Source organism: Protopterus annectens, chromosome 17.part0, assembly GCF_019279795.1.
Source record: "Protopterus annectens isolate FY-2018-M chromosome 17.part0, PAN1.0, whole genome shotgun sequence".
Classification (NCBI taxonomy): Eukaryota; Metazoa; Chordata; order Ceratodontiformes; family Protopteridae; genus Protopterus; species Protopterus annectens.
Window position 1 is genome coordinate 234,547,758 of NC_056751.1, and position 25,914 is coordinate 234,573,671.

A 25,914-nucleotide genomic window follows, 5' to 3' on the forward strand; every position below is an offset into this window, starting at 1 on the left:
GCCATGTGATTTTTAACTGCATACACTATATATATATATATATATATATATATATATATATATATATATATATATATCTATATATATATATATATATATATATGGATTCACTATACAATCTTGAAGTACTGAAATGTTGAATTTCAGTATTTCGAAACTGAACAGTCGAAAACCCACAATCACGAATACCACAACCGCGACCATTCACACACACACACACACACACAAACCAATACAATCACACACACATACACCTACCTAATTAAACAAACACAGAAACACACCTAACCTACCTATAAGCAGGGAGGCAAGCCCCCCTGCACACCCCACACAAACCCCACTTATATATTCTAACTCCGAGGTCACACTAAACACACAAACACACAAAAAACACCACCGCACACACTCACACACACACACACTAAAATCCCTACCCAATATCCTCAAACAAACACTCAGCTGAAACCCCAGATAAATCCACAAACCTCATCACACGTAATGAACGCGACACCACGATAGCAGCGGATTCAACATTTCTGGATTTGACACTTCCACCTTCAGCATAGTGTAGTTTCGAGTAACTGCACTTTCCACTATTCGGTCTCGACTTACTGAAATTTGAGATTTCAGTATGTTGAGACTGTCTAGTGTGTGTGTGTGTGTGTGTATATATATATATATATATATATATATATATATATATATATATATATATATATATATATATATATATATATACATATATATATATATATACATATATATATATATCGCTGGATGGTAACAGTTTTCTAGTTCTGATGAAGTCCCTGTATTGAACAGGATGAAAGCTCTTAACTTTTTTTTTTTTGATCAAAGTCGTGAAGGTTTTTAAGCTGTTGATTCAACTTTATTTTATTTGTACTAGTTATGGAACCTTCATATTTCAGTAGCACTGTGCTTACATGGATGGCACCTTGGTACTTTCTTGGGTTACTTGTTTTTTTCACTAAGGTACACTCTCTTGCTTTCTGGTTACTAATATATAACAACACCTACACGTCACATATTTCTTTTAGCAATACTGGATTCTACTTTCCCAGAAATTTTCACTAATATTTAAGCAAATAATACAGGACACTTTTGTATAGTTGATAATGTTAACTTTCTTTAAACATTTCAAGGTCTCAATCACATCTGCCATTGACCTTATGTCTTTAGTATGCATCAGTTCAGTGCCTTAATGAACCTCTTATAGGATGCACCCAGCTGTCTGAATCATTGCTATACTTCTGCAGGGCACTGCAACATCCCCAGCTGATGATGCCAACATTTCCTGGAAGGAGAACTACACATTAAGGAGGACATGTACACCTGCAGTGCCTTCATAAGGTGCTACATGTAAGAAATGTTACCTTCTCCTTTTACTTCAAGCACCATACCTGATGTAGCCTACCTCCCTACCCAAAAAGATTCATATTAACCAAGGTATTGCTGAAGACTCTTTTGGTATATCATCTCCTCACTGATAACATCATGTCCCCAGTCCAGTTCAGCACTGCACTCTGGATTCACAATATTCTCCATTTTGCACTGCTGAACTTCAACTGACAAATCATACAACACATCTTAAGCATTTCCCGTCTTCCTTCTCTGACTCTAGCCAACACGTCTGAGATATTAACAAAAATTTACAACATGCCTTCATCACTGTCGATGTTGAACCTAAAGAACAAATTAACCAGAAACATTATTACGCTGCCTTGGTTATGCTTCCTCTTTCAATCAGATCTTGGCTGCTACTTCCTAATGCTTATGTTCTGGTTTACTGTGCAAATTACCAAATCCTCAGTTACTTGTAGATTCATTACCGAAATTAAATCTGAAGTAAAGGTGCAAACAGTGCTGAAACTGAAGAAAAAGATGCACAAATTCTACTTAGTTATAACAGTAGATATCTGTAGAACACACTTCTTTTACTTCATATGGGTAGAACTGTCCTGTTACCATCTCTCTGGCAGTTTCTCAAAGCTTAGAACTCCTCCCACTAACTGTCTGTTTTGTAAGTTTACATTAGTGCTCAGGCCCGAGGGCCATCAAGGAAAACTAGCTCCTTTAACAAGACATATCTTGCCAGTCATCAAATGATCAAAATTAGATTTGAACCCGGCAAATATTTGCAGAAATATTGGAGATAATTTGTGTAGACTGGAATGTCAGGCATTATTAAAATTATATAGTAGCTATGAGTTAGTTATTACTAATAAGGACAAAAGGGCCACAGTTGCACTGAAATACAGTGACACAGGGCAGAATCACATACCCAATTTAATAATGGTTTGTTTTATCAAAGATTAGTAGTTGATACTACTACTTTATTTAAGCGTTCGACAGAAGAGCTTTTGTTGACTGCTATCATCAGATGAGTTACGTTAAGTGTTACAAATAAGCTAATTGTGGATTATCCCCATTCCCAAGTTTTCTATACGTTACCCAAATACTCAAATGTACCCTCCATCCAACTCCCCCACAAAGGCCAGACTACATCACTGAATCTTTGTCACCCTTTTTGGAAACATTCCTGAAGAATCTGCTGAAGAATCTGCTAACTTTTTCATCTTCTAGATTACAGGATACCACAGAATTTCTTAAACTTATGGATAATATATAAATTTTAATATTAATTGTACATGTGACCTCTGGTTGTAAAGGCTCTATAAACAAGTATATTACATGCAGCGGGTTTAAGGGCTGTCAGACTCGAACATTTCTGAATTGTATTCTGCTGATTTCAATTATATTTTTGGTGCGTTACACAGAGTAAGTGTTAACAATGTTTTACTACTATAGTGACTGTTATATTTGGGTCAGGGGTATGGTTATGGGAGCTTCTTTTGCCCCTGTATATACAGATAGCTTTTATGAGTTTCTTGGAAGAGCAATACATTCTCTATGATAACCATAACAAATTTCTTACACATGCAGCTATGTGTTGTCATCTCTAGATGATTGGTGGATGATTTGGAAGGGGATAACATCAGAGCTCAGTGACTTTATTCAGTTTTTAAAATCAGAATAAATTCAGCATTGGAGTTACTGTTAACAATTTTTTTTTGTCAGTGAATGTTTGGATGTTTCAGCAACCAAACTTATTCGTGGTTCAGTTAAAATGTTATACAGAAAACCCTTTAACAGGTCTTCATTCTTTTTAACAAACAGTTATCATATTCATCAAATTACTACAGACATACCCATTTCTCAGTTTCTTCATCCTAGAAGGATTTGCAGCATTGACGAAGATTTCAATAACCAGGTTGCACAATTTTACAGTAGATTTAGACTTAGGGATATGATGAGGTAGTCAACAAAGTGATCATAATCTATGCTAGAATCCTTCCCTGAGCCAATAACCTTACCTATCACAGTCAGCAACTGAATTCTGATCAAAATATTGTTTTTCTTTACAACTTTTGGCACCATCAGTTTTATGATTAGATACATCTTAAACATGGGCAGGATTCTGTTGCCTGATACTTGCACCATTAGCTACTGCTGAGGCATGAATTTAGACTGTGGTCCTTCACTGGGGGCCTAAGCAAGAAAAAGTCTTGCACAATTTTGAAGAAGCTAATGAGGAAGCATTTTTGCCTGAGTGAAAATTAGACATGGCTGCCAATTGCACTTTGATAGCAGAGAAACTAGCTCCTTCTTGAAAAATAGATGCTAAAAATTCTAATACAGCCGAAGTGGGAGCAGTAAAGGGGTCCTGTTCTCTCTGTAGAGCTCGAATAGAGAATCTTTTCCATTTACTTTTCTAGATCTGCCTTGTACAGGCCTTGTGGGAAGACAGGAGCACTTGTCAGACTGGGGAGGAAAGCCTGGGCTAACTATCAGTGGAACTGAAGAAAACATGCAGTCAACTTGAGGCCTAGAATGTCCGGATTATCTATTACTAAGGAATGAGACTACAGGTCTGTACTGGGGTTCCAGTATTCATAGTGGATAACAAAGGTGAGAATAAAGGAAGGGGAACCACACCTGAAGAGGCCAAAAGGGGCAATGAGAATGAACACGTTCTTCAACCAAAGTGCCTTCTGTAAGAATTTAGGAATTAGAGGTATCAGGGGAGGGCCAAACATGGACTAGAGCATCTCTCAGTAACTCCCCTGGAGGGGGTATCACGGCAAAGAACCTGCTGCACTTGTTGTTCTGGGCAGATGCAAAAAGGATGCAGCATGGTTGGCCCCAATGATGGAGAATTCTCTCTGCCACTGATCGAATGAGAGACCACTCATGAGGCATCAGAATGGACTGGCAGAGTTTGTCCCTTAGCATGTTGGATTTCCCTGGTATCCGCTCTGCCATAAGAAAGTGGTTGGAAGTGATCACCAGCTGCCACACTCTCACTGCCTCTCAACAAAGAGGATAAGATCAGGTTCCCCCATCTGTTGAAGTACCAAACTAGAGATATGTTATCAGTTTGTCTCGCAATCGTCCCAAGAGGAAGGGCATTCTGGAAAGCCTGCAATGCCAGCAGGGCTGTTCTCTTCTCTAGAACACTGCTGTGTGAACTGGTCTCTTCTGGTCTGTCCCAAGAAATGTACCCCCACTCCAGCTGGGAGGAGTCAGGAGTTACTGAAGAACAAGAGGGAAACATCGTCCAACTGAATCCACCAATGTAGTTGTTCTTTGCATACTTGAGTGAGCTTGCTTGGAAAGGACAAGGGATAGCAAAAAAATGACTACTGAACAGCAAGGGTCCATTTAAGAATGGGCATGTAGAAACGGCCCACAGAAGCTAAGGTTATGGCAGATGCCACTGACCCTAGCACCTGAACAGTAAGTCTGGCTGAAAAAGGGTGTGCAATAATTTGCTCCACTTGGCATCTGATGGTTCTTACTTAATGTGGTGGAAGAGAGGCTATCTGACTGACTGTGTTCAACTGAGCAATTATGAACTCCAGGCTCTGAACAGGCTGGACATGAGTCTTGCAGATGTTGACTGAGATGCTTACAGATTGACATAAATGGAGCAAGTAGTCTCTGGATTTCTCTACAAGATGGTTGGTTGGGGTTGTGAGGGACCAATTGTCTAAGCAGGAAACATTCAGAATTTCCTAAGCCAGCTTGGGGGCTGTGGTGAGACCAAATGGCAGGGCTCTAAACTGATGGTGTCTGGTACTCGGCCAAAAGTGCAGAAACCTTCGAGATCATCTGTTCATCTTGATGTGATAGTACGCATACTGAAGACTGATGGAGCACATCCAAGCCTCTTTGTGTAGAAATGGCAGAATGGACTGAACCTTGACCATTCGGAACTTTGACTTTTTCACAAACTGATTTAGTTTACTTCAATCCAGAACTAGTCTCAGGCCTCGAGTTTTTTTTTTTTTTTTGGCACTAAAAAAATCTTGAGTAAGGTTCGAATCCTTTCGATCTGCAGAGACCTCCTGGATAACTATTTTGTCTAGCAGCTTTGGAATTTCTTGAGCTGCTGCCTCACTCTGAGGTGGTGGGACTTTGGGAAGCCTTTTTCTTTTGGTTGGGGGATTCTGGGAAAGTGGTATAAAATAACCTCTGAATATAATTTTTAGCACCAAACCATCTTTTCTTATTGATTCCCAGGCATCTGGGTGACAGACAAGTGCCCCCCCCCCACCCCCGACTGCCTCCAGAGGTGGGCAGTTGGGCAGCCTTTCAGGAGTGCTGAAAAGGTTTATCCAAATAGAAATCTTGGAAACCCTGGTTCTGCAGGCCTCCACTGCCACGAGGATGGTATTTTCCATTTAAACTCCTCCCTCAGTTTCTGGGGGAGATATCCCAACATGAATCCTAAAAAGGACCCTGGGACTTACGGAACCGCATTTTCTTGCCTCCTCTTTGACTCCTGGAAAAGGATCAATAAGGGGTAGAAAAGCATATCACTATGGCAGGCAAGGTCTTTCCATCCTCTTCACTCCGGGAAAGCATCTCCTTTACAGTATGGTCAAACATGTTCCATCAAGGAAGCTTTGATTTAAGAAGACTTGAAAGGCTTTACTAAGTTGCATAATGCATCTAGGCATGTCTCCTAATGGCTGTGCCTGAACTCGCCGCCTGTGAGGTACTCTCCGCAGCATGGGAAATTAGCCTCAAGGATGCATTACGGATAGATAAGAGGGTGGCTAGTTGTGAAGAAAATGTTTTGTAGTCCTTCATGGACATGGATAAGAGAGGGATATGGAAAGTTCCTTAGTCAAATCTCACTGAAATTTTGTGAACTGTACCAAGCAATTCAGAGACCATAAGGCAAAGGTCACTGAGGCAAAAACGTGCTTCCCAAATCTGTCCAATGCCCTGGGCTCTCTGTTAGGGGGTTGGAGAGAGGAGCTATGCTCTGCCAGCTCCTTCTTTGTGGCTGCCACCACAAATGTAGCATCAACAGGAACTCCCTTCTCTTCAGTGTGGCCTGTCTTTAGGTGAGGCAAGAAATTTATCAGGATGACAGGGAATGAGTTCTACAATATCTGGTTCTTTCCACAGCTGGCAAAAGACAATCTATAAGCTCATCAGCCAGGTGAGTCAACCAAGACCTACATGGGCTGGACCCAAACAATTCCAGAAACACTGACTCTTCCTGGGAGGGAGTACCACAGGAATAACCACTCTTTTGCTTGAGAATTTCTGAGATATCTACAAAGGAGACACCATCCGGTAAAGATCTGGGGGACCCCTCTCCTTCATCGAAGTCACTGTCTTCAGTGAGAATTTCCTGGGGGGGAATTTATGTGTCTCCTCTTATACATTCTCTTTCAGGGAACCTCCTCAGTGGGACGATCTGGACAGATAGCCAGAGAGGGGGAAAGTCCTCAATGGGGACTGTCTGGACACCTGATGGGGCCTGCTGTCCCTGTGAAATTGGCCTAAGAGGATCACAGCTCAGACCCGAAGCAGGCAGGGATGTAGGATCTAAAGACAATAAAGTAGTTGAATTTCTCGGATGAGAGAAGACCCTCTGCACTACCTTGAAAGCAGAAGGACTGGGAGATGCCGAAGCTGCCGATGCTACAATGCCGTGCCCTGCCTGGACCTGTGCCTCGAGCTGTCCAATGCCAAATCTCCAAGGGGCATGGATGGCTCTGACAACCTTGGCATTGAAGCCAGTCCCTCAGCCTCAGTGCAGACATTTCAGATCAGACTCTCATCCTGGCCCAAATGAACTGGTGCTGAACAAATAAAGGAAGCAGCCAGAGTCGAAAATCTAGCTGTCTTCGTATCAGATGACAACACTCTCAAGGTTCTCAGATTTGAGGGCTCCAAGACCATCAATCGAATTGGAGAAGGAGAAATCACAGCATGGGAAGTAGAAGGGAGGCACACGTATCCAATGGGAGACAGAGTTGGGATAGCCCCCATCTGAATCTGAACTCTAAGAAACTTCATCATCCTATCCACATCAGCTTCTGAAAGGCTCCTAGAAGACCTGATGGAGGAAGTGGTTGACTGGGGCCATGACTCTATCATCCGGTTCTCCCCAAGGAAGTGAAAATGGAGCCAAGGAGAAAGAGGCTCTACAGAGAACCCTGGGGACCAGGTTCTTGGAGACTTCATTTGAGAAGTTGTTGGACATGGGATCTGACTGTTCTTGTTTTGGATCTGAGAAGGTTGGATCCAATTTATTTCTTTTGTACCTTTGGAGGAGGACTGAAGACAGAGTAGGTTTGGGAGAGCAGGTTGGAGGTCTCTTCTGTGATTTTTTTCACCTTTAAAGAGGCTTTTGATAACTTTGCAGGGCTTTGAGCTCCTGTAGCAGACGAAGGTAGCAACAATCCCTTTAAAACTAACTTGCTTCTACTGTTGCTAAGAGCCCTGGAATTAAAGGGTGCACAGATGGAGCAGTCCATGTTTAAATAAGAAGCTCTGAAGCAGTAGACACACTCCCTGTGGGCATCAGAGACAGGGATCTTATGCCCACAGGAAGTGCATTTTTTGAATCTTACTAGTTTATCAGACATAGCTAAAGAAAAAGGAAATTATTTTTTTAAGGCTACCAACAATGGTAGGGAAAGAAAATACCCTCTACAGGGTAGAAACAGTACCAATAATGTTACTGACAGCTTCCTTGAGGCAAAAGAGAAAGTGAAAACTACTGCAAAGAAATACTTGAGAACTCAAGAGACTAGGTAAGAGAGGCGGGTGAAGTAGAAAAAAGGAAGCTTTAGTGAAAAAGTTTGGAGATTAGATTTGCAGCAAGGAAATGACATCCAAAAAAGCTCTCCGAGAAGGATTTGCATCTGTAGCGATATGGCAGCAAATGAGATCTGAGGTACAGCATGTTGACTGGGGCATTATGGATAGACGGAGGAGTTTGAGATTTGGATCCGAAAGTCTAGTAAATGCTGCCGAATCAGATCCGAGATTGGATTTAACACCCAACAGTTGAGAAATGAATGAAAAGGACATAATCAGATCCTGACCTATTTAAAAAAAAGAAGATAAGACAGACATTTATCTTGGGAGCACCTTTTCAGCTGCAAATGAATGATTATTTACAATGACATTGAAAACTTTTTCTTCACGTATGCAGTACGTTGTTGAAGGTTATTAATTATTTTGTTGGTTTGTTTATGTTACTGATAAGTAAGTGACTGCCTCCTCTATTTGCTCAAAAACACTTTTTTTGTTTGAATACATTTTTTTCTCATTATCCCTTTGAAGCAATTGCCATTATGCTTAACATGTTTAATAGGATCATAGGTACCTCCATAAAAATGTCATGGAATGCTGTATTACTGTATTAGATATTTATCTGGTGGGTCATTTCTTCTCAGTGTAGGCATTTCTGTATGAATGCTGTAGAACGTTTTACTACAGCATTAATATATCTAGCTGTAACACGCTGATGGAACAGCTACAGTATTTGATGTTAGAACTGTCATGTGCCACTTCCATCAACTTGTTTCCTGACTTAAAAGCAATAATATAAACAACATATACCACCTCATTTGTCCATTGATAGATATTGTCTGTTTAGGTATCACAGCTAATTTATTAATTCTGAATGTTAAGAAAAAAAAAAATTTAAGCACTGCACTGTGCAGATAAATCTACATTAAATTTTAGCATTTATTGACCTTTTGGTTTGGTGCTACTCATATGCTGTTTTTTCAGTCCGGAAAGGTGTTACTGGACACAGTTGCTCTGCTTCTTTTCTCATTCACCTGTACGCCTTAATTCACATTTGAAAAAGGTAGTAGGGTTAGGGAATGTGTGGCAGGTACTACAGTCTAAACTGTACTGGGGGAGGATATAGGGCATGTTGGAGTACACCTGACATCACAGTTCACAGTGGACATGGGGGGGGGGAGCAGTTAAACAAGATGGGCAGAGCAACTTTGAAGCACATCACAGCAGAAGCAGGGCAACCACCTTAACAGCCATGTACATACACACCCAGCAATGATACCTAGCACACAGAGAGTTAGGAAACAAGAAAATGAAAAACACTATCTAGATGAAATGTAACTAACTGCAATAAAACCAAAAAACTTTCTTCCCTGAAAAGGGACATAGCAAAAGCGCCGCATAGTGGTCTGGCCCAATATGCAATGGTCCTGAAAACAGAGCAATGGAAAGATATTAAGTACTGATGTTAGTGGTGACTGAAAAAAAAAAAATCAGTCTACTGGTCTACTTTGAGCCTTATTTTCTCAAAAACATAGCCATGTAAAACATATTTTCTTCTTGTTTTCTTTCTGCTATGCTCTCTCTCCTAGCTTGATCTAATTACTTATGCAGTATGCTTCTATGCCTCTAGGACAATTAAATGAAATCAGCACAAAGAAAACATACAAAATAAAATACATGAAACCAAAAATCAACATAAGGCAACTCAATGAAAATGCAACAAAACAAGACAATGACGTATACTAAAAAACTATGCAGAGGAAGGCCCCAGCACCCCCATGGTATTAGGGACTTTCAAATACTTCATTTGATACTGTAATTAAATCCAAGATCACAGGGTTATTCCCTTACTGCACTGACCCTTTTGCGTTTGGTCTTGGGTTACACCACAGTGTTGTTCACTAAGTAGCGTTGGTAGTGTAAGCAGGGTATGTCATCACCATACTGCTTGATAAATATACCCATATGAAATACAACTTTAAATCCAAACCACAAGGAAAAACAGCACCCTTCCATTCTTAAGTAAAAACAAACTGCGCTGCTAAACACTACAGACCAAGAAAGACACTTACAACCCTTGCTGTGACATATGCACAGTAATTATCTTAATTCAAAGTAAAAGTACTCCATACTCTTCCTTAAACACACTGCAGTTTATAAAACTTAAATTTTCAAAAAAAATACAAAATCTTGAAACATATCTGTTGCTTTCTGTGGCTCCCAAATGACATGTGACAATCCAATTTGATAAAGGTACAAATTCAACTAATAATACACACAAACAAAAGTAAGATGCAGCCATGACTACATTTTATGTATGTAAGAATAATACCTTCATATAACTTGAAGCACTACTGGCTTCTGCTTTTCTAAACTTGACTTGGGGTAAGAACCTTAAATTAGTACCCAAAGACATGTACATGGCTTTCATGAAGTGTTGCCTAGGAATCCAAAACCTGGAAGCAAACCCAAGAGCTAAACAACTTTTGACATCCTTTTATTTATTAAACCCAGAGCATCACAGAATTTGGACTAATTCCTGCTTGATGCACTGGGGTCCACTTAAGAGCTGCTGCACTTGGTCTTAAGTAGTGATACAGATGCTGTGAATTTGCTGTCCCAAATGTCAGCACTGGTTTCTGATACTTTTAGTATGAGGAGCTTCCACTCTTAATTAGCCCGTCAGTTTCCATTATCTGACGCTAAAGTTACCATAAACTCCACACCTGTCCATTTACATAAGTCACTTATTAAATGGTGTTTTGTTGATACATGTAGATGGATGAACATATATGACCTACAACAGATGCTACTAAACCTTTTGTTGTGGTGCCATCTGAACACCCTCCAAAAGACGACATTTACATAAATATCTGCAGGCTACTTCCTGCCTACACAGGTTACTTCTGATGCGAAAACTTTGAAGGTCAAACCCCTGAGGAAAAAGTAAATATCATATTGACAAAGCATGATAAAAGTCAACACTAAGGAAAGAGGAATAAAGGCAGTTTTCCAATGGTCTCCTGCCATGGGGACAAACAATTTCTAATAAGCCAATTAGCTGTACCTTAGAATCACTGCCTAGGTGCTCCATCCATACAACCAAGAGGACATATAGTTGGACACACTTCCATCACTTTTTTTCTTACTTGGCACAGACTAATGCATATATACAAGGGGGTTATCAGGTAAAGTTCTACAAATTCCAGGAAATATACATTTGCTTTTATCCAGCACTCTGTGATTACATTCAGGGAATTTGAATAATTCACTGAAATAACTTGCACCTGACAAACATACTTACAGAGGAAGCAGGGTACCTGGAATCCTCACAGTCCCTGTCATGTTCTCAGCCAATTATGAGATGGCAGTTGTAGGCCTGACAGCATTTAAGAAATGCATTACTTACTCAAGAAAAAGGAAAAAAAAAAAAAAAGAAGGCCCTAAAGTCCAATGCCAGCTTTACATAACGTACTTGCATATTCAACTGGCATGGCCACCTGTATATGTTAAAAAAGAAAGGGCCACTTAGGAAGCATGCCACTGGTCCAGTAAACTCATCAAGTACCTGCTGATAAATAATATGTTGGTTGCTTAGAATCAGTGGGTCTTCCTTGGTTTAATACTTTTTTTTTCTCCAACAGCATTCTACTGTTAGCAGCATAAGACCACACGTACAAATGAATATCATTTGGGTTACACTTTGCGGACTTAGTGTATTAGAAAGTTCAAAAGCCTTACTTTGATGATGAATATATTAAAGTAGTACTAATTAAGCTTCTCTATCTCAGTGCCACAATAACTTTATCAGCTTTGTGTATTATATTTATGCACCAATACATTAGCTGCTTAGTTAAATTAATTGCCTGATACCAAGTCATTTTAGTTACATATTAATTTCAATAACTGATGTGTGTTTGCACTTTTCTTTCTGTAAAAGTTCCTGTTCTTGTCATAATACTTTATACAAACAATAAGAAGTTAAAACATAAAAAATGTATACATTATCATATAACCCACATAAGATGAATGAAAAAGAATGTGAAGACCTCTATGAATGATTAAATAGTAACAGCTACTCCCATGGCTCTGTCCACCCAGGGATAAAGAACCTGAATTGGAAAGAGGACAGAGGAAATATAACATGGGCATCCATGAATCTAAAAGTTTAAGTCTAAAAGTTTAAGTTATTGTGAAAGATTAAAGCATTTGAAAGGAACATGATGTAGAAATTGCTCTGGTTGAGTGAGCTTTAATCTTATGTTGCAAAGGCATATTGGCAGCTGAATAGGCAAAGGTGATACAATCAGATAACCATTTAGACAGAGTTGTTTTAGCCACTGGTCTCCTCTTCCTGGAGTCTGAAAATGAAACAAAAAGCTGGTCTGACTTTCTGAAATTTTTTGTTCTATCCAAATAAAATCTGAGCTGTCTCTGAACATCAAGTTTGTGCAGCATATACTCTAAATTGTTTGAATGGTTGGGGAAGAAGACTGGCAAAGTCAATAACTTGGTTGACATTGTTTTCAATGCAAACTTTGGGCAAGAATGAGGGATTTCTTCTAAGTGAGACTCTGTCAGCATGGAATATCAAACAGGGAGGCTTGATGGATAAAGCCTGAAGCTCTGACACTCTGTGGGCAGAAGTAATAGCTACCATAAAGATGGTCTTCCAAGACAAAAATCTGAGATCACAAGATGAAGCTGGTTCAAATGGTGGATGAATTATACGGGAAAGCATAAAATTTAGATTACATGGAGAATACAGCGATTTCACAGGTGGTCTAATATGAAAAGTCCCTTTGAGAAAGGCTGTGGATAAACTTGTGAGACATGATATTCAATCCTTCAAATCCAAGATGAAAATTAGAAATAGCAGCCAACTGAACCCAAACTGCTGCTGCTGCAGCTCCTTTGTTAAAAATCATAGTCAAGAACTCTAAAATGGAGGCCACAGGGGCTTGGTAAGGATCAATATTATTTTTAGAAGCCCATATAGAATTTTTTTTTCCATTTGCTAAGATATAGCTTCTTAGCAGAAGATTTATGAGAAGACAAAAAGATCTGTTTTGTCTCATTGGAGAGGTTATGAGACCTGGCTATGATGGGAACTGGTGCAGCCAAGCTGTCGGCTTCAGGAACTGCAGAGAGTGATGAAGATCCCCCGACGGGTGCATCAGAAAGTCTGGAACTGGGTCCAGAATCCAAGCATCCTCCAAAAGATGAAGTTGAAGGAAGGGGAACCAAATCTGACTAGGTCAATGAGGGCCTATTAGAATGAAGGTCTTTACCAGCGTTTTTACTTTCTGTAGAACCTTGGGTATCAACGGGATTGGTGGAAATGCATAGAGGAGACCCGGAGGCTAATCGTGTGAGAGTGCGTCCCTTGGGGCTTCTCCCAGAGGGGGAATCAGGGCAAAGTAGCTTCTGCATTTCGTGTTCATGTGACTGGCAAAAAGGTCGCTGCAAGGCTGGCCCCACCTGCGGAATATCCTGTCCACTATTTCTTTCTTGAGGGACCACTTGTGGGGCAAAAAGATTTCCCTGCTCAGTTTGTCTGCTATCATGTTGGATTTCCCCGGGATGTGCATTGCCAACAGAAAGCGCTGGGTGGAAACAGCCCACTGCCAAACTCTGAGAGCCTTGCAACAAAGGGGGTAAGACCTGGTTCCTCCTTGTTTGTTCAGATACCAGACCACCGACATGTTGTCTGCCTGAATCGCAATCGTACCCAGAGGAAGAGAGTCCTGAAAGTACTGAAACACCAAAAGTACTGCTCTCATCTCCAGGACACTGATATGCAGATGTGTCTCTATTTATTTTACATTTGTTGACCGGGATAGTCTGACTGGATATATGTCCATTTTCAGCGGAAAGGGGAGAAAAGCTCCAAACAATAACAAAAATATAATTACATATCACGTCACAGACTATTTACAGAAAACATAGAGACAAACCATACAGAATTACATACAGAATTTTTTTACATTAATTCGATGAACGATCATTATTAATAATTTCTTAGGAACTGTTGTTCAGAGTAGATAATTCTGAAAGTTGCAGTACAAGATAGGTTACATAGCAGCTGTACACAATCCAGAGAAAAGATTAGCCAGGCTTGATACAATAGCATGTCCATTTTGATCCCAGGTATTGTTTGAGCTTAGTTTTGAACTGACCTAGAGAAGAGAGAGAGGTAATCTCAGGTGGTAGAGAGTTCCATAATCTGCCTACAGAGTTTGTAAAGAGAGAGTCGCCGGCTAGGTTGTTAGTTTTACATGTCTGGATAAGGAGTCTGTTGGAAGAACGCAATGATCTAGGGTTGTTAAACAGGGTGACCAGGTTTTTGAGTGCAGGGGTGTTTTCAGGCTTGTATATAATTTTGTGGGCCGTAACCAGTTGGTTATATAAGATTAAACTGGGTAGTTCAAGCCATCCAAGCTGGATTAGATTGATGCAATGATGTGTCCTGAAAGGCAGCCCAGTGGCAAATCTGGCGATGTGATTATAACAGATAGTGATTTTGTTCAGGACAGTCTTGTTAGTATTACGGAGAATAGGGGATGCATACAAGAGAGTAGAGAGAAGGTGAGATCGAGCAAAGGCAACCTTGGCTGGGGGAGTCAGGAAGTTTTTTTATTCTGTACAATGAACCTAGTTTTTTATTGATGGTTTTGATCAATTGGTTAACATGTAGGTTGAATTTTAAGTTATCAATAGTGACACCTAGTAGTTTAGTAGAGTGGTCAGATGAGATTACTGTGCCATCCTTTGCTTTAATTGTAAAGTTAATGGTGCTAGACCTTTGTGTAGGTGAGAATAACAGCATTTTAGCCTTTTTAGGATTCAGTATCAGGCGACGGTTGGTAAGCCAGTTTTCTATTGTGTTAAAGGTGGTCTGGGTAGCTAACTGTAACTCTGTAGGGGATATTGCTGAGCAAATTAGAGTAGAGCCATCTGCATATTAGATACAGCTGACTTTAGGTATGACTCTTGATCGGTCCATGTGCCTTGGGCAGTCTTTCCCTGAAAATGCCCCCCCACCCCCCACCCCACCCTATCAGGTAAGCATCCGTGGTCACTGTGGCTGCTGGAGGGGGTAGCACAAATGGGCGTCCTATTGTGACATGAAGTGAGGTCAACCACCACTAAATGTCCTTTTTGCAAGAATTTGTGATCATTATAGTGTGAGTCATGGGGAGTGCTTGGTAAGACCATTGAGTGAACAACAGCCATTGCAGTATCTGCACGTGCATACGAGCTAGTGGTATGGCTTGAATTGCTGCTGCCATCATGCCTAATAATTTCAGAACTTCTGATGCTGGTGCTCTGTCTTTTGATATCAGAATTCTGACATGCTGATGAAGAAGACTCTTTCGATTGGAAGCCTTAGTGTGATAGTGGTGGTGGTGTCCAACTATGCCCCAATAAAAACAATATGCTGCGATGGCGACAAGGCAGATTTTTTTGAGTGGATTGTAATGCCCCAATGATTGCAAAGTGGACTCCTGGCCTGAATGAGTCGATGCCTGGTGGTGGCGGTAAGGAGCCAATTGTCTAGGTACGGAAACACCAGGAATCCTAGATGCCTCAGGTGAGCTGTGACCACTGCCATGCATTTGGTGAACACTCTGGAGGCTGTAGTGAGACCAAAGGGCAGGACTCGAAACTGGTAATGATTGGCTCACAGCCGGAAGCAGAGATTATCCCTGGATGGTCTGGCCATTTTTATGTGGTAGTACGCATCCTTGAGATCTATCAGACACATCCAACTGTCTTTCCCTAAAAAGGGAAGTATAGACTGAAGTGTGACCATCCAAAACTTCTCTTTCTTTAAGTATTGGTTCAATCTGCTGAGGTCCAATATGGGTCTCCAGTCCCCCGTCTTCTTTGGAACCAAAAAGAATCTTGAGTAAGTTCCGGATCCAGTCTGGTCTGCTGGGATTAGTTGGATGACTCTTTTTCTTAGCAACATTCAGACATCTATTGTTGCCTGTTCCCTGTAACTGAGTGGAACGTCCAGGGATTTTTCTTATGATTGGAGGGGGTGTGGCGAATGGAATAACGTAGCCTCTGGAAATGATACTTTGTACCCAGCTGTCTTTTGTTATTTTGAGCGAGGCGTCTGGATACAAAGATAAGCAACCCCCGACTGCCTCCAGAGCAGGAAAGTCGGGCCTCCTCTCAGGAAAGCTGATGGGGCTTCCCAGAGAAGTGATCTCTGTCACCCTGGTGTTGTGGACCCCCTCTGCTGCGAGGATGGCATCTTCCATTATTACTCCCTCCTCTGCCTCTGGAGGGGGGGGGGGTTCACCACGTGTGTCCTGAAAGGCTCCTTGGGCTTTTCGGAACCACATTTTTCCTCCCCTTTGACCTTTAGGGTAGGGTCGGGTAGGGGTGGAAAAACAGACCCTGACGGCAGACAGAGTCTTTCCTTCCTGTTCACACCTGGTTAAGGTTTCCTTCACTTTAGGCCCGAAAAGGGATGAGCCATCAAAGGGAGTGTTCACGAAGGATAACTTGAAGGGCTCTGTGAAGGAACACAAGCACATCCAGGAATGTCTCCTAAGAGCAACTCCTGTACCCGCTGCCCTACTCATTCCAACAGCTGCATAAGAGATGAGGGGCATGGATGAGGTGACTATAGAGTGAGGGTATCAAGCTGGGCGGCAACTTTGTCGGAAGCTCCTGCAGCTATTGTACCCTGAAGAGTATCTCCTAGCTCCTTAAGGAGATCTCTTTGTAACCTGGTAAAATGGGTTAAATAGTCTAGCGAACGAAGAGCAAAGGTTGCTGATCTAAACATGCACTTCCCATATCTATCCATAATCTTGGAGTCTATGTTAGGAGGATGGACAGATGAGGAAGTCTCAGACATTTCCTTTTTGGTGGCTACCACCACCACCATGGCATCAACTGGAACACCGTTTGTTAAAAATGTTTTGTCAAGGGGGGCAGAAATGAATTTATTAGACCTCCTAGAGACAGGCTCCATATTATCCGGAGACTCCCATGCCCTTCGTGAGACCAGCTGCATCAGCTCATCGAAGGGCAGAGACACCCAAAAGCCTTCAGGAGAACTGACTCATACTCAGTAGGGCTTTTGGACTGCCAGTCACCCCACTGCCTAAGGATTTCAAGTATCTCAGTGAATGTGATATCCTCAGAGTGGGACCATGGGGACCCTTCTGACTCATCTAAGTCAGTATCAGATGTCAGAGATTCCTGTGGGGAGTCTAGATGTTTCCTCTTACACAATCTCTTCCTGAGAACCTCGTCAGTGGGAGCTTCTGGTGAGGTCTTGGAAGAGCAGGGGCCACCCAATGGGGCTTCCTGAGGCTCTGGGTCTCTACACTTGGTGTGGATGCGTGAAGCAGAAGCAGACACAGGCACTTTAGGGGAGGAGGAAGGCAGACCTGAGGTTGAGGATGTCCTAGAAAACATTACTCTCCTCATGGCATCGAAAGCAGCTCTGCTCCGATGCAAGGGAGCAGATAGATCCGAAGAAATTGTTGACACCCCTGGCACCGGGACAGAGGGCTCCAAGCCTGAGGTAGGAGCTGAGCTTATCAGAGCCAAGGTCCCAGAGGCAGAGTCGGAACCAACAAGTCGGTCCGACTGTCCTCCCTGGACCCGACCAGAGAGTGTCGGCACCTAGAGTCCTTAATCGGCACCAAGGATGTCAGACTACACAGAGCCAACAATATTAACATCAGGTCTGACTCCTCTGGCTCTGAAGGACCAGCATGGCTCACAGGAGGAATAGTTTGAGTCAGTGCAATGGTCTTCAGCTCCGAAGCCATTTGGATCACAGCCGATAACATTTTAGCCAAGGCTGGTGCCAATAACAGCTTCTGCACCACACGATCCATGTCCAATTCTGACGGGCTGATAGAGGATCAAGAGGAGCGTACCGAAGGTGGTACCAACTGAAGTAAAGGACTCTTAGGCGCTTCGGATACCGGTTCCAATACTGGGGACCGGCTCCGAAAGGAAAAGACTGTTGGGTCCAATGACAATGAAGCCACAGTCGATGACATTTTAGATTTCTTCGAGTCCAAAGTCTTAGAAGACTTTGAGGACATGCTGGAGCCATCCTAGTCACTCAAAGCTTCTTGAAACAAAGACTTCAACAAGCCTCTGTCTATGAGTTTTCTCTTCCTTTCCTGAAGGACCCTTGAGGAGAAGGAATGACAAATAGAACAACTGTCTTGCAAATGCAGAGCTCCTAAACAGTAAACACAATTTACGTGGCTGTCTGTTACAGACATCTTTTGGCCACGCTTTGGGCATTTCTTAAACCCAGACTTGGTGTGTTTGTCTTGGTCAGCCATAATAATGCAGGAAAAATTACTGTCACCAAGAAAAATTCAACAGTAATTCAACAGTATTCATGCAAGCCTAAATAAAGCAGGCTAAATCACACACACACACACACACACACACACACACACACACACACACACACACACACACACACACACACACACATATGTATTGTAAATGCAACTGACAGAAAAAGTCTGTCTAAAGCACACAAGAATTCAAGCCGGCTATGCAATAAAAGATAGTTGCTGAGGAATACAACAAGCCTCACCTAATTTAACAATAAACTGTTCAGCAAACTTTTAACAGTGATAAAGTACCAAGCCTTATCTAAAAGTTCTAAGGCAAACGCACAAACAGCAATACCATAACTAGAAAAAGGAAACCTGTGACAAAAAGTCACTAATAAACACACTGTGATACCAAGAAGATTTTAAACTAGGCCAAACAAGGGCCAAAAGTTTTTAAGCACACAAAGGGAAGGGATATAAATGTTTAAACACACATCAAAAGCTATAAGAGCTTTCTAAAATCCTACTAATATATCTAAAGCTATCTATCAAAAAACTATCAAAATACTTTGAATAATATTTAAAAATCAATTTTACTGGCCCGAGTTAAAGCAAAACCTCCGATCCGTTGCAGCGGCAAACTAGATTTGAGGTAATTCCAGGTGCATCATGGGATATGGACTTGGCCTCAAGCTATTTGAAGACCTCAAGCTTTGCAATTGGCTGTATTGGAGCCAAGGGATCGGCTCCGACTCAATCAGTAAAGAATGAATGGCGAGATTGAACAACTTCACATCACAAAATATTAGAAATGTGAAATAAATGAAGTAGAAGAAGAAGAAAAAATCCACTACTCAACAATACTGTCAGGGTTCAGTCAATGGACTGCCAAACTAGTCCCCTACATAAAACCATCAGCATCTTTCAACTACTCTGTTAAACTTACCGAGAACTGTCGGCAACATGCTGCTGAAATCACATCACTGTGTGTGTGTGTGTGTGTGTGTGTGTGTGTGTGTGTGTGTGTGTGCTTGTGCAAGTGTGTGTGCATGGATGTGTGTTTTTGTATTCTTTCCTTTTTCCACATTTATTTTTTGCCACCAGTGCTATCTGTACCTTTGTTTAATGTTATTTGCCCTGTAGAAATTCTGAAGCTGTACTTTTTTACATTTTACTCAGTACTAAAAATGCAAATGACTAAGATGTGCAAACTGTCTAACCTTTGCTTGAAGATGAATTCTATTTCCCTCTTTCCACATCTCAGTCTCTAAGGTCTGTCCAGGAATAACAGGTTTTGCAAAGCGAACCTTCAAAGAGAGACAGAGTGAGATGAACAGAAAATAACATCATTTCCAATACTTTACATTTCCATTATAAAGAAAAATATGGTTCGATTCAAATAAATACTGAATACCTTAGATATAAACACATACTGAGACTACAGTAATGATGCATGCTGGGGATTTAGTCTTTCAGCAATCTAGAAATCTACTATATTTAAGCAAAAGCAATGCACCTGTCTGAAGAACCTGTACCATTATGTAAGCAGATGCGAATGGATACTTGAACATGTTCACTCACAATATCCTTCTCCCATATTAACTTCCACCAACATGAAATAACTGTGATGTAATCATAGAGAACTCAGATGCAGAAGAAGCAGTGCTTTACCTTAATTGCTTTGAACTTGATTACATCATTATCTGCATAGTGTTTCAGAACATGTCTGGCTGCATATCCAAATGAACACAGTCCATGCAAGATGGGTTGTTTAAAACCTGGAAAAGTGACAAATAGTTTAAATAATGGGGATACTGAAGTGAAGCACCAACATATATCTACTGCTCTAAAGACCAATTATTTGGCAAAGTTGATAATGCCAAGACAAATTCTTAGGAGTTTCCAAATCTCTAATGTGTCAAATCTACGTCAGTGCTGAAACCACATAAACATCACTCATTAAATGTAACATATGAACAATAAGTCAGATCAGAAATATAAAAAAATGCAACACACAGCTGGTTTTATATCTGTCTGAAGCCATTCAGTTTGACCCCTAATAAAGTCAACACTCACAATTCATCATGATTCACAAAGATACTCACATTTGCAAGTATTTTTATTCAAAATACCTGTGAGTATAAAGTATTCTTATCCATAGGCATATGACTACCATTAATAATGCTGCTTGAAGCAGCCATTCTATTTCTGAAAATATCAGGGGAAAAGCAAAGAAATAACTCCAGTAAGTGGCAATAATGCACATAAACCAAGTCCAGAGATAAACTAGAGGCAGGACATCCAGTAATTCCATACCGTTTTGTAAAACAATTGCCCACTTGGACTCCATTTAAAAATAATAAAAGCAGAGCTTTCAGTTAGTTCAACAATGTTTAGTTCACACATCTCTCCAAGATGCAGTCTTGTCCTTTGAAAAAACAAGAAAAATCCAATTTTGCAGACCACTCCAAAGCCCAGCATCTAGCTTTATACACAGCAACATCCACAAGAAACACACTACAGATTATCCCCAATTGTGCTCTCCTACTCCATGCTTCCAGGGTCTTTTTTCAGATGATCCTTCAGATAAAGAACTTCTTATTGTGCTGCTTTCAGGTAACTTCCTCATATCCATTTGTTGTCAATTAAGACCTCAATAGCTAGCTAGCTAACCTTTATGACAATATTCCCAAGCTTCATTCTGCAGTACACTTGCAGGCAACATTTTCAAATTCAATATGCACTTTAAATATGTATTACACATTTATCTGATATCTAATCTATGAATTCCTATACAAGTATCTCTCTCTCTCTCTCTATATATATATATAATATATCTATCTATATATATATATATACATACATACACATATAAATATATATATATATATATATATATATATATATATATATATATATAGATATTAGATATGGGTCTATATTAAATTATCGAAAGCTGCCGTGAACGAAAGGCATTTCATCGAATACGCCGTTAATCGATTTCTGCTCTTGAGGGGGGCTGCACCCCCCGCTAATTATATATACTAACTCCGAGATCACACTACAGTGAGGAAAGGGCAAATTTCATGATCCATCCTGTATCACAATCTCACTATGAACAGTTCGGTGAATGGCATGTTCAATGTAAGAGCACCGAAAACACACACACACACACACACACACACACACACACACACACACACACACACACACACACAAGTTTAGAAATGTGGGTTTAAGGTGGTGTTAGCACTAGTTACTAACAGTATAGTTACCATACCACACAAAGGCTGGGCTTCAGAAATGTTTACCATGAGGGGAAGCCTTAACATGGCTGTTAGAGGCTTCTCCCTAGTGGCAAGCCCTTCTGACTCTTAAACCATCCTACTGCTGAGTTTTCCCACTTGTGACACCATCAGTATAGTGTATGGTCTCACTAGCAGAGCCACAAGTTAATGCAGCAATCCAGGGGGGCTGCTAATGCTAACTAGTTATGCACTCTCCCCATCAAATATCAGCAACTTTCAATTTATGGTTCTGTGAAATATGTGTAAATGTTCACTGTTACAGGAAAAAGTGAATGTTGAAAAGCTGGTAATCATCCATTCACTCCTATGGAAGTCGCTGTGATGAAAGTAAGTTCAGCAAATAAGTAAGGTTGATGTGGGTGTGCTAGTTTGTGCATATGTGTCCAGACATTTGTGTGCATGTCTACAGGAGTATACATAAAGCTGCATGAATGTTTGTATGTCTGTATGTCTGTCTGGGTAGTTGCACTAGGGAGGGTAAATAGAAAATCAACAGCCTGGAAGCGTGAGTGTGTGTGAGAGACTGCTGGGTGTATGTGGGTGAATAGGTGAATGTTTCCATGAGTGTGACTGACTGGGAGGATGTGTGTGTAAGGTGTGGCCTTTACGAATTGTTACACATGGGGTCACCCACTAATGGGTCTGACAGTGCTAGTGTTTACTAAATTGTGATTCAGACATATGCTAATGAGCTGGTAATGAAGTTTTTCACAATGCAGTAATAGCTGTCTCTGAAGCACATTTTTTTTTCATTTCCACTGCAACTGAGAGACCTGTAGTAGGTAATTATTATGAGTGCTGAGTAATTTTCTAATATATATTTTTTCCAATTACAACTCTGGATAGTTTCACAAAGATTTTAAAAGGTACAGAGATAAAGTATACCATGCAGTATAATTTCTCCTTTGTTCCAGTTACACTGTATAAATACATATATAACATATATATCAGGGATTATAAAAAGGCTACAGATAGTATATCGAGTGGCATGATTTGCCCTGTGTGACACTTACTATTCATACACCATGTTCTGAGGCAAATACACATTTTGTACCTGAATAAATCACAACTCCCTCCCCACACAGATAATAAACTTGCATTAAATATTGCTTAATAAAAACAATATAAACAATTTGCAAGATGGCTGCACACTGATCAACAGTTTAATTTCAGCTCTCCCAACGTGAAAAAGAATCAGATAGATAACGACCAGTAATTTTGCCAGTTTTAGTAAAATTCAGTTAGTGGCTATTAAGTACACTGCTGTAGGGCAGCAAAGAAGAAATGTAGAGAGCCTGAAAGAAAATCGACTAGAAAAGGTGAAGAGAATCCTGCAGCTGTTCAGCAAAAATCAGTTCAAGTTCTAGTTTCGGTACTAGAGATGGCTTACAGTAATTTGAAGGAAAAAAATAAATGTGGTCAGAGTTGATTAAAATAAATGAAACACTGAAAGAGTACATCAAATAAAACAAAAGGCTGGAAAAATGGAAGACGCTTTAAACCGCTATTCAGAACTGATCTTCTTCTTTCGGCTTTTCCTGGTTAGGGGACGCCACAGCAGATTACCTTGTCTGCTCATGACTGGCAGTGGAGCTTTACTGTGTCGAGTTGCCAGCCTGAAGCCCAACGTTCTACGGAAGGCACACACACACACACACACACACACACACACACACACACACATGCCTAGGGCCAATTTAGAGTGTCCAATCCACCTACAGCATGTCTTTGGGATGTGGGAGGAAACACATGCAACCACAGGGAGGACATGCAGACTCCGCACAGAAGGCACCCCAGCAGAGAATCGAACCGGAGAACCTCTTGCTGTGAGGCGGCAATGCTAACCTCTGCACCACCGTGGCAGCCCATTCAGAAGAACTGATAAAACTGCAAAAATTAGAAGATGAAATGAAGACAAGGTTGGCTAAGTGTGAGACTACTCAAGAAGAGCGGTTTAAAAAATGGCAGAGTTAGAGAACAGAGCATGCAGGGAAAACCTGAGATTTTCAGCCCTACCGTTAAAAACTAAAAGGAACAGACTGCATTAACTTTATGAAAGCACAAATAAGCAACTGGACTGGTATGCCACAACAGGACTTGTTACCATGAAAGGTCACACTGTACTTATGCTCCAAACCTGGCCATGAGAAAGCATCCAAGACTTGTATTAATAAAGAAGCTGTCATATCAGCAGAAAGAGTCGATCATGACAAATCTGTGGCCGAAGGGCAAAGTATTAAAAACAGGAGACAGTAGAGTGTTTGTGGAAAATAATTATTCACTGTACCTCATGCAGAAGAGAAACCGATTTATCCCAGCAGTTCTATATTAGTTTGTTGAATACATATTCATCAATGGCTAAACTGTGAAATTCATTACAGCGAAGCACAGAATTCTTCCCAGGGTTAAGAACCACTAGGCCATCAGCACAACTCTGCCCTTTTCCCCACCATAATGAGATCTCAGAGTTGGTATATTTAGCTGCCCCCCCCCCAACCTTGGGTGGGGTTGATTTAGTGTGGTGTGTGTTCCAGAGTGCTAGAGGGTAGGTGATTCCTAACCCTGGGAAAAATTCCCTGCTTCGCTGTAATGAATTTCACTGTTTAGCCTTCTTTGAATACGAATTTTGATGAATTAATATAGACCCATCCCAGCAATAAGGGAATGTCAAGAGGCAGGTGTGAGATCCAAGCTACTGTACCTAGTTGTCTTCTGATTATTTCTTTTCCTGGAGGACCAAAGTAATTTTTCACACACAAGGCTAAGGTGGAAATACAAAACTGTATCCAAAAAAAATGACATCAAACACAAGGGGGCTCTGTGTCTCATTCTTCTGATAGTAAAGCTCATACAGAGAGACTTTGCCAGTGAAAACTTTTTCAATATTCTAAAGAAAAATGATTGGAAGTCAGAAAAAACAAAGGAGTTGACTATATGAATCTGGAGTACCTTGGACGTGAACCGAAGTCTGAGGCTGGGAGATGGAGATGAACAGGAAGACCACCAACATCGAAACTGGTGAATAAATGTGAAGCTATAAAGCAACAATCACATTTGTGAAATATGGCTTTACAAGAAAAAGCGGCTGGACTTTTGTTGACTTTGTTAAACTTGTAGAGGGACTAAAAGGCATACACCCCACTTCATGCTACTAACGTGTACAAGGACACTAATAGGACAAGGAAAATTAACTGTAAATAAAACAATTTTTGTTCTTAACAGAATTTTATTATATAAATTGCATGTTATAAAGTACAGCATATTTTCATTGACTGCTGTACACGATAAAACACTCAAGTAAACAAGCACTTTTTTCTTTGATAGTAGGTATTAGTTATTACAATGTAAAAAGAGAAGGAAGGATGGAGAAAAGCATGTTCAAGTTATTAGCCTGTATTCTTGGGATGTTGGGGTGGGGGACTGGTTTTAAAAGTGCACTGGTTATAATATAAATATAGTTCAGATGTTTCCTCTTACTTTTACACAGGTGAATGTCTGGATTAATGCTCTTGGCATAATTTAATAAAATTGTTTAGTGCAAGCAAGTGGGCTTTAAAAGCAATAGACCACTGTGAATGTAATGAAGAAGTCGAAAGCTGTACATTCTGTTCTTATTTTTCTATGGAAACAAGCTGACTACAGGTGAAAGTAATATATCTCAAGACATCTGGACATTGTTTGCTGAGAAAAAAAACTTAAAATTAAAAGGTGCAAGAGCAAGCAACTTAGTAAAAAATAAAGTTTGAAATTATTGAAAGTGAATAAGAGCAGCTTTTCTGGTCCCTAAATTCTTCAATGCATTTACTAGAACAATGTAAATTTAAGTTTATTTAAATATAACCAGTGTACCTTTTTCTTAATATTAAATGTTATTTTTCTGAAAACATACACGCTATTATTCACATCTGGGAGGGGAATAAAGATAAGACAAGAACAGGCAGCAATTAGTGTGAGTAGGAAAAACAGGCTGTAACATGCACCTTGGCATGAATAACCTTAATTTTACATCAGTTAATGCATGTGGGTGCAGCTATGGACTTGGGACAACTGTTAACACCAAGAGGTTTAAACTTCATTATTTGAAGATGTACATAGTTTTGTGTGTTTACTTTAAGCTAATAGGT

The 25,914-nt window shown here is 40.5% G+C and overlaps 1 protein-coding gene across 1 annotated transcript in view; it reads right to left on the minus strand.

Moving 5' to 3' along the window:
- HSD17B4 (hydroxysteroid 17-beta dehydrogenase 4) overlaps positions 1-25,914 on the minus strand; it is a 1,616,359-nt gene that overhangs the window by 201,137 nt on the left and 1,389,308 nt on the right. The window contains exons 19-20 of the mRNA XM_044059338.1: positions 20,154-20,260; positions 19,703-19,789 (exon numbers count right to left, since the gene is read on the minus strand). Coding sequence (XP_043915273.1) covers positions 19,703-19,789; positions 20,154-20,260 — 194 coding nt within the window. The remainder of the gene's footprint in view (positions 1-19,702; positions 19,790-20,153; positions 20,261-25,914) is intronic.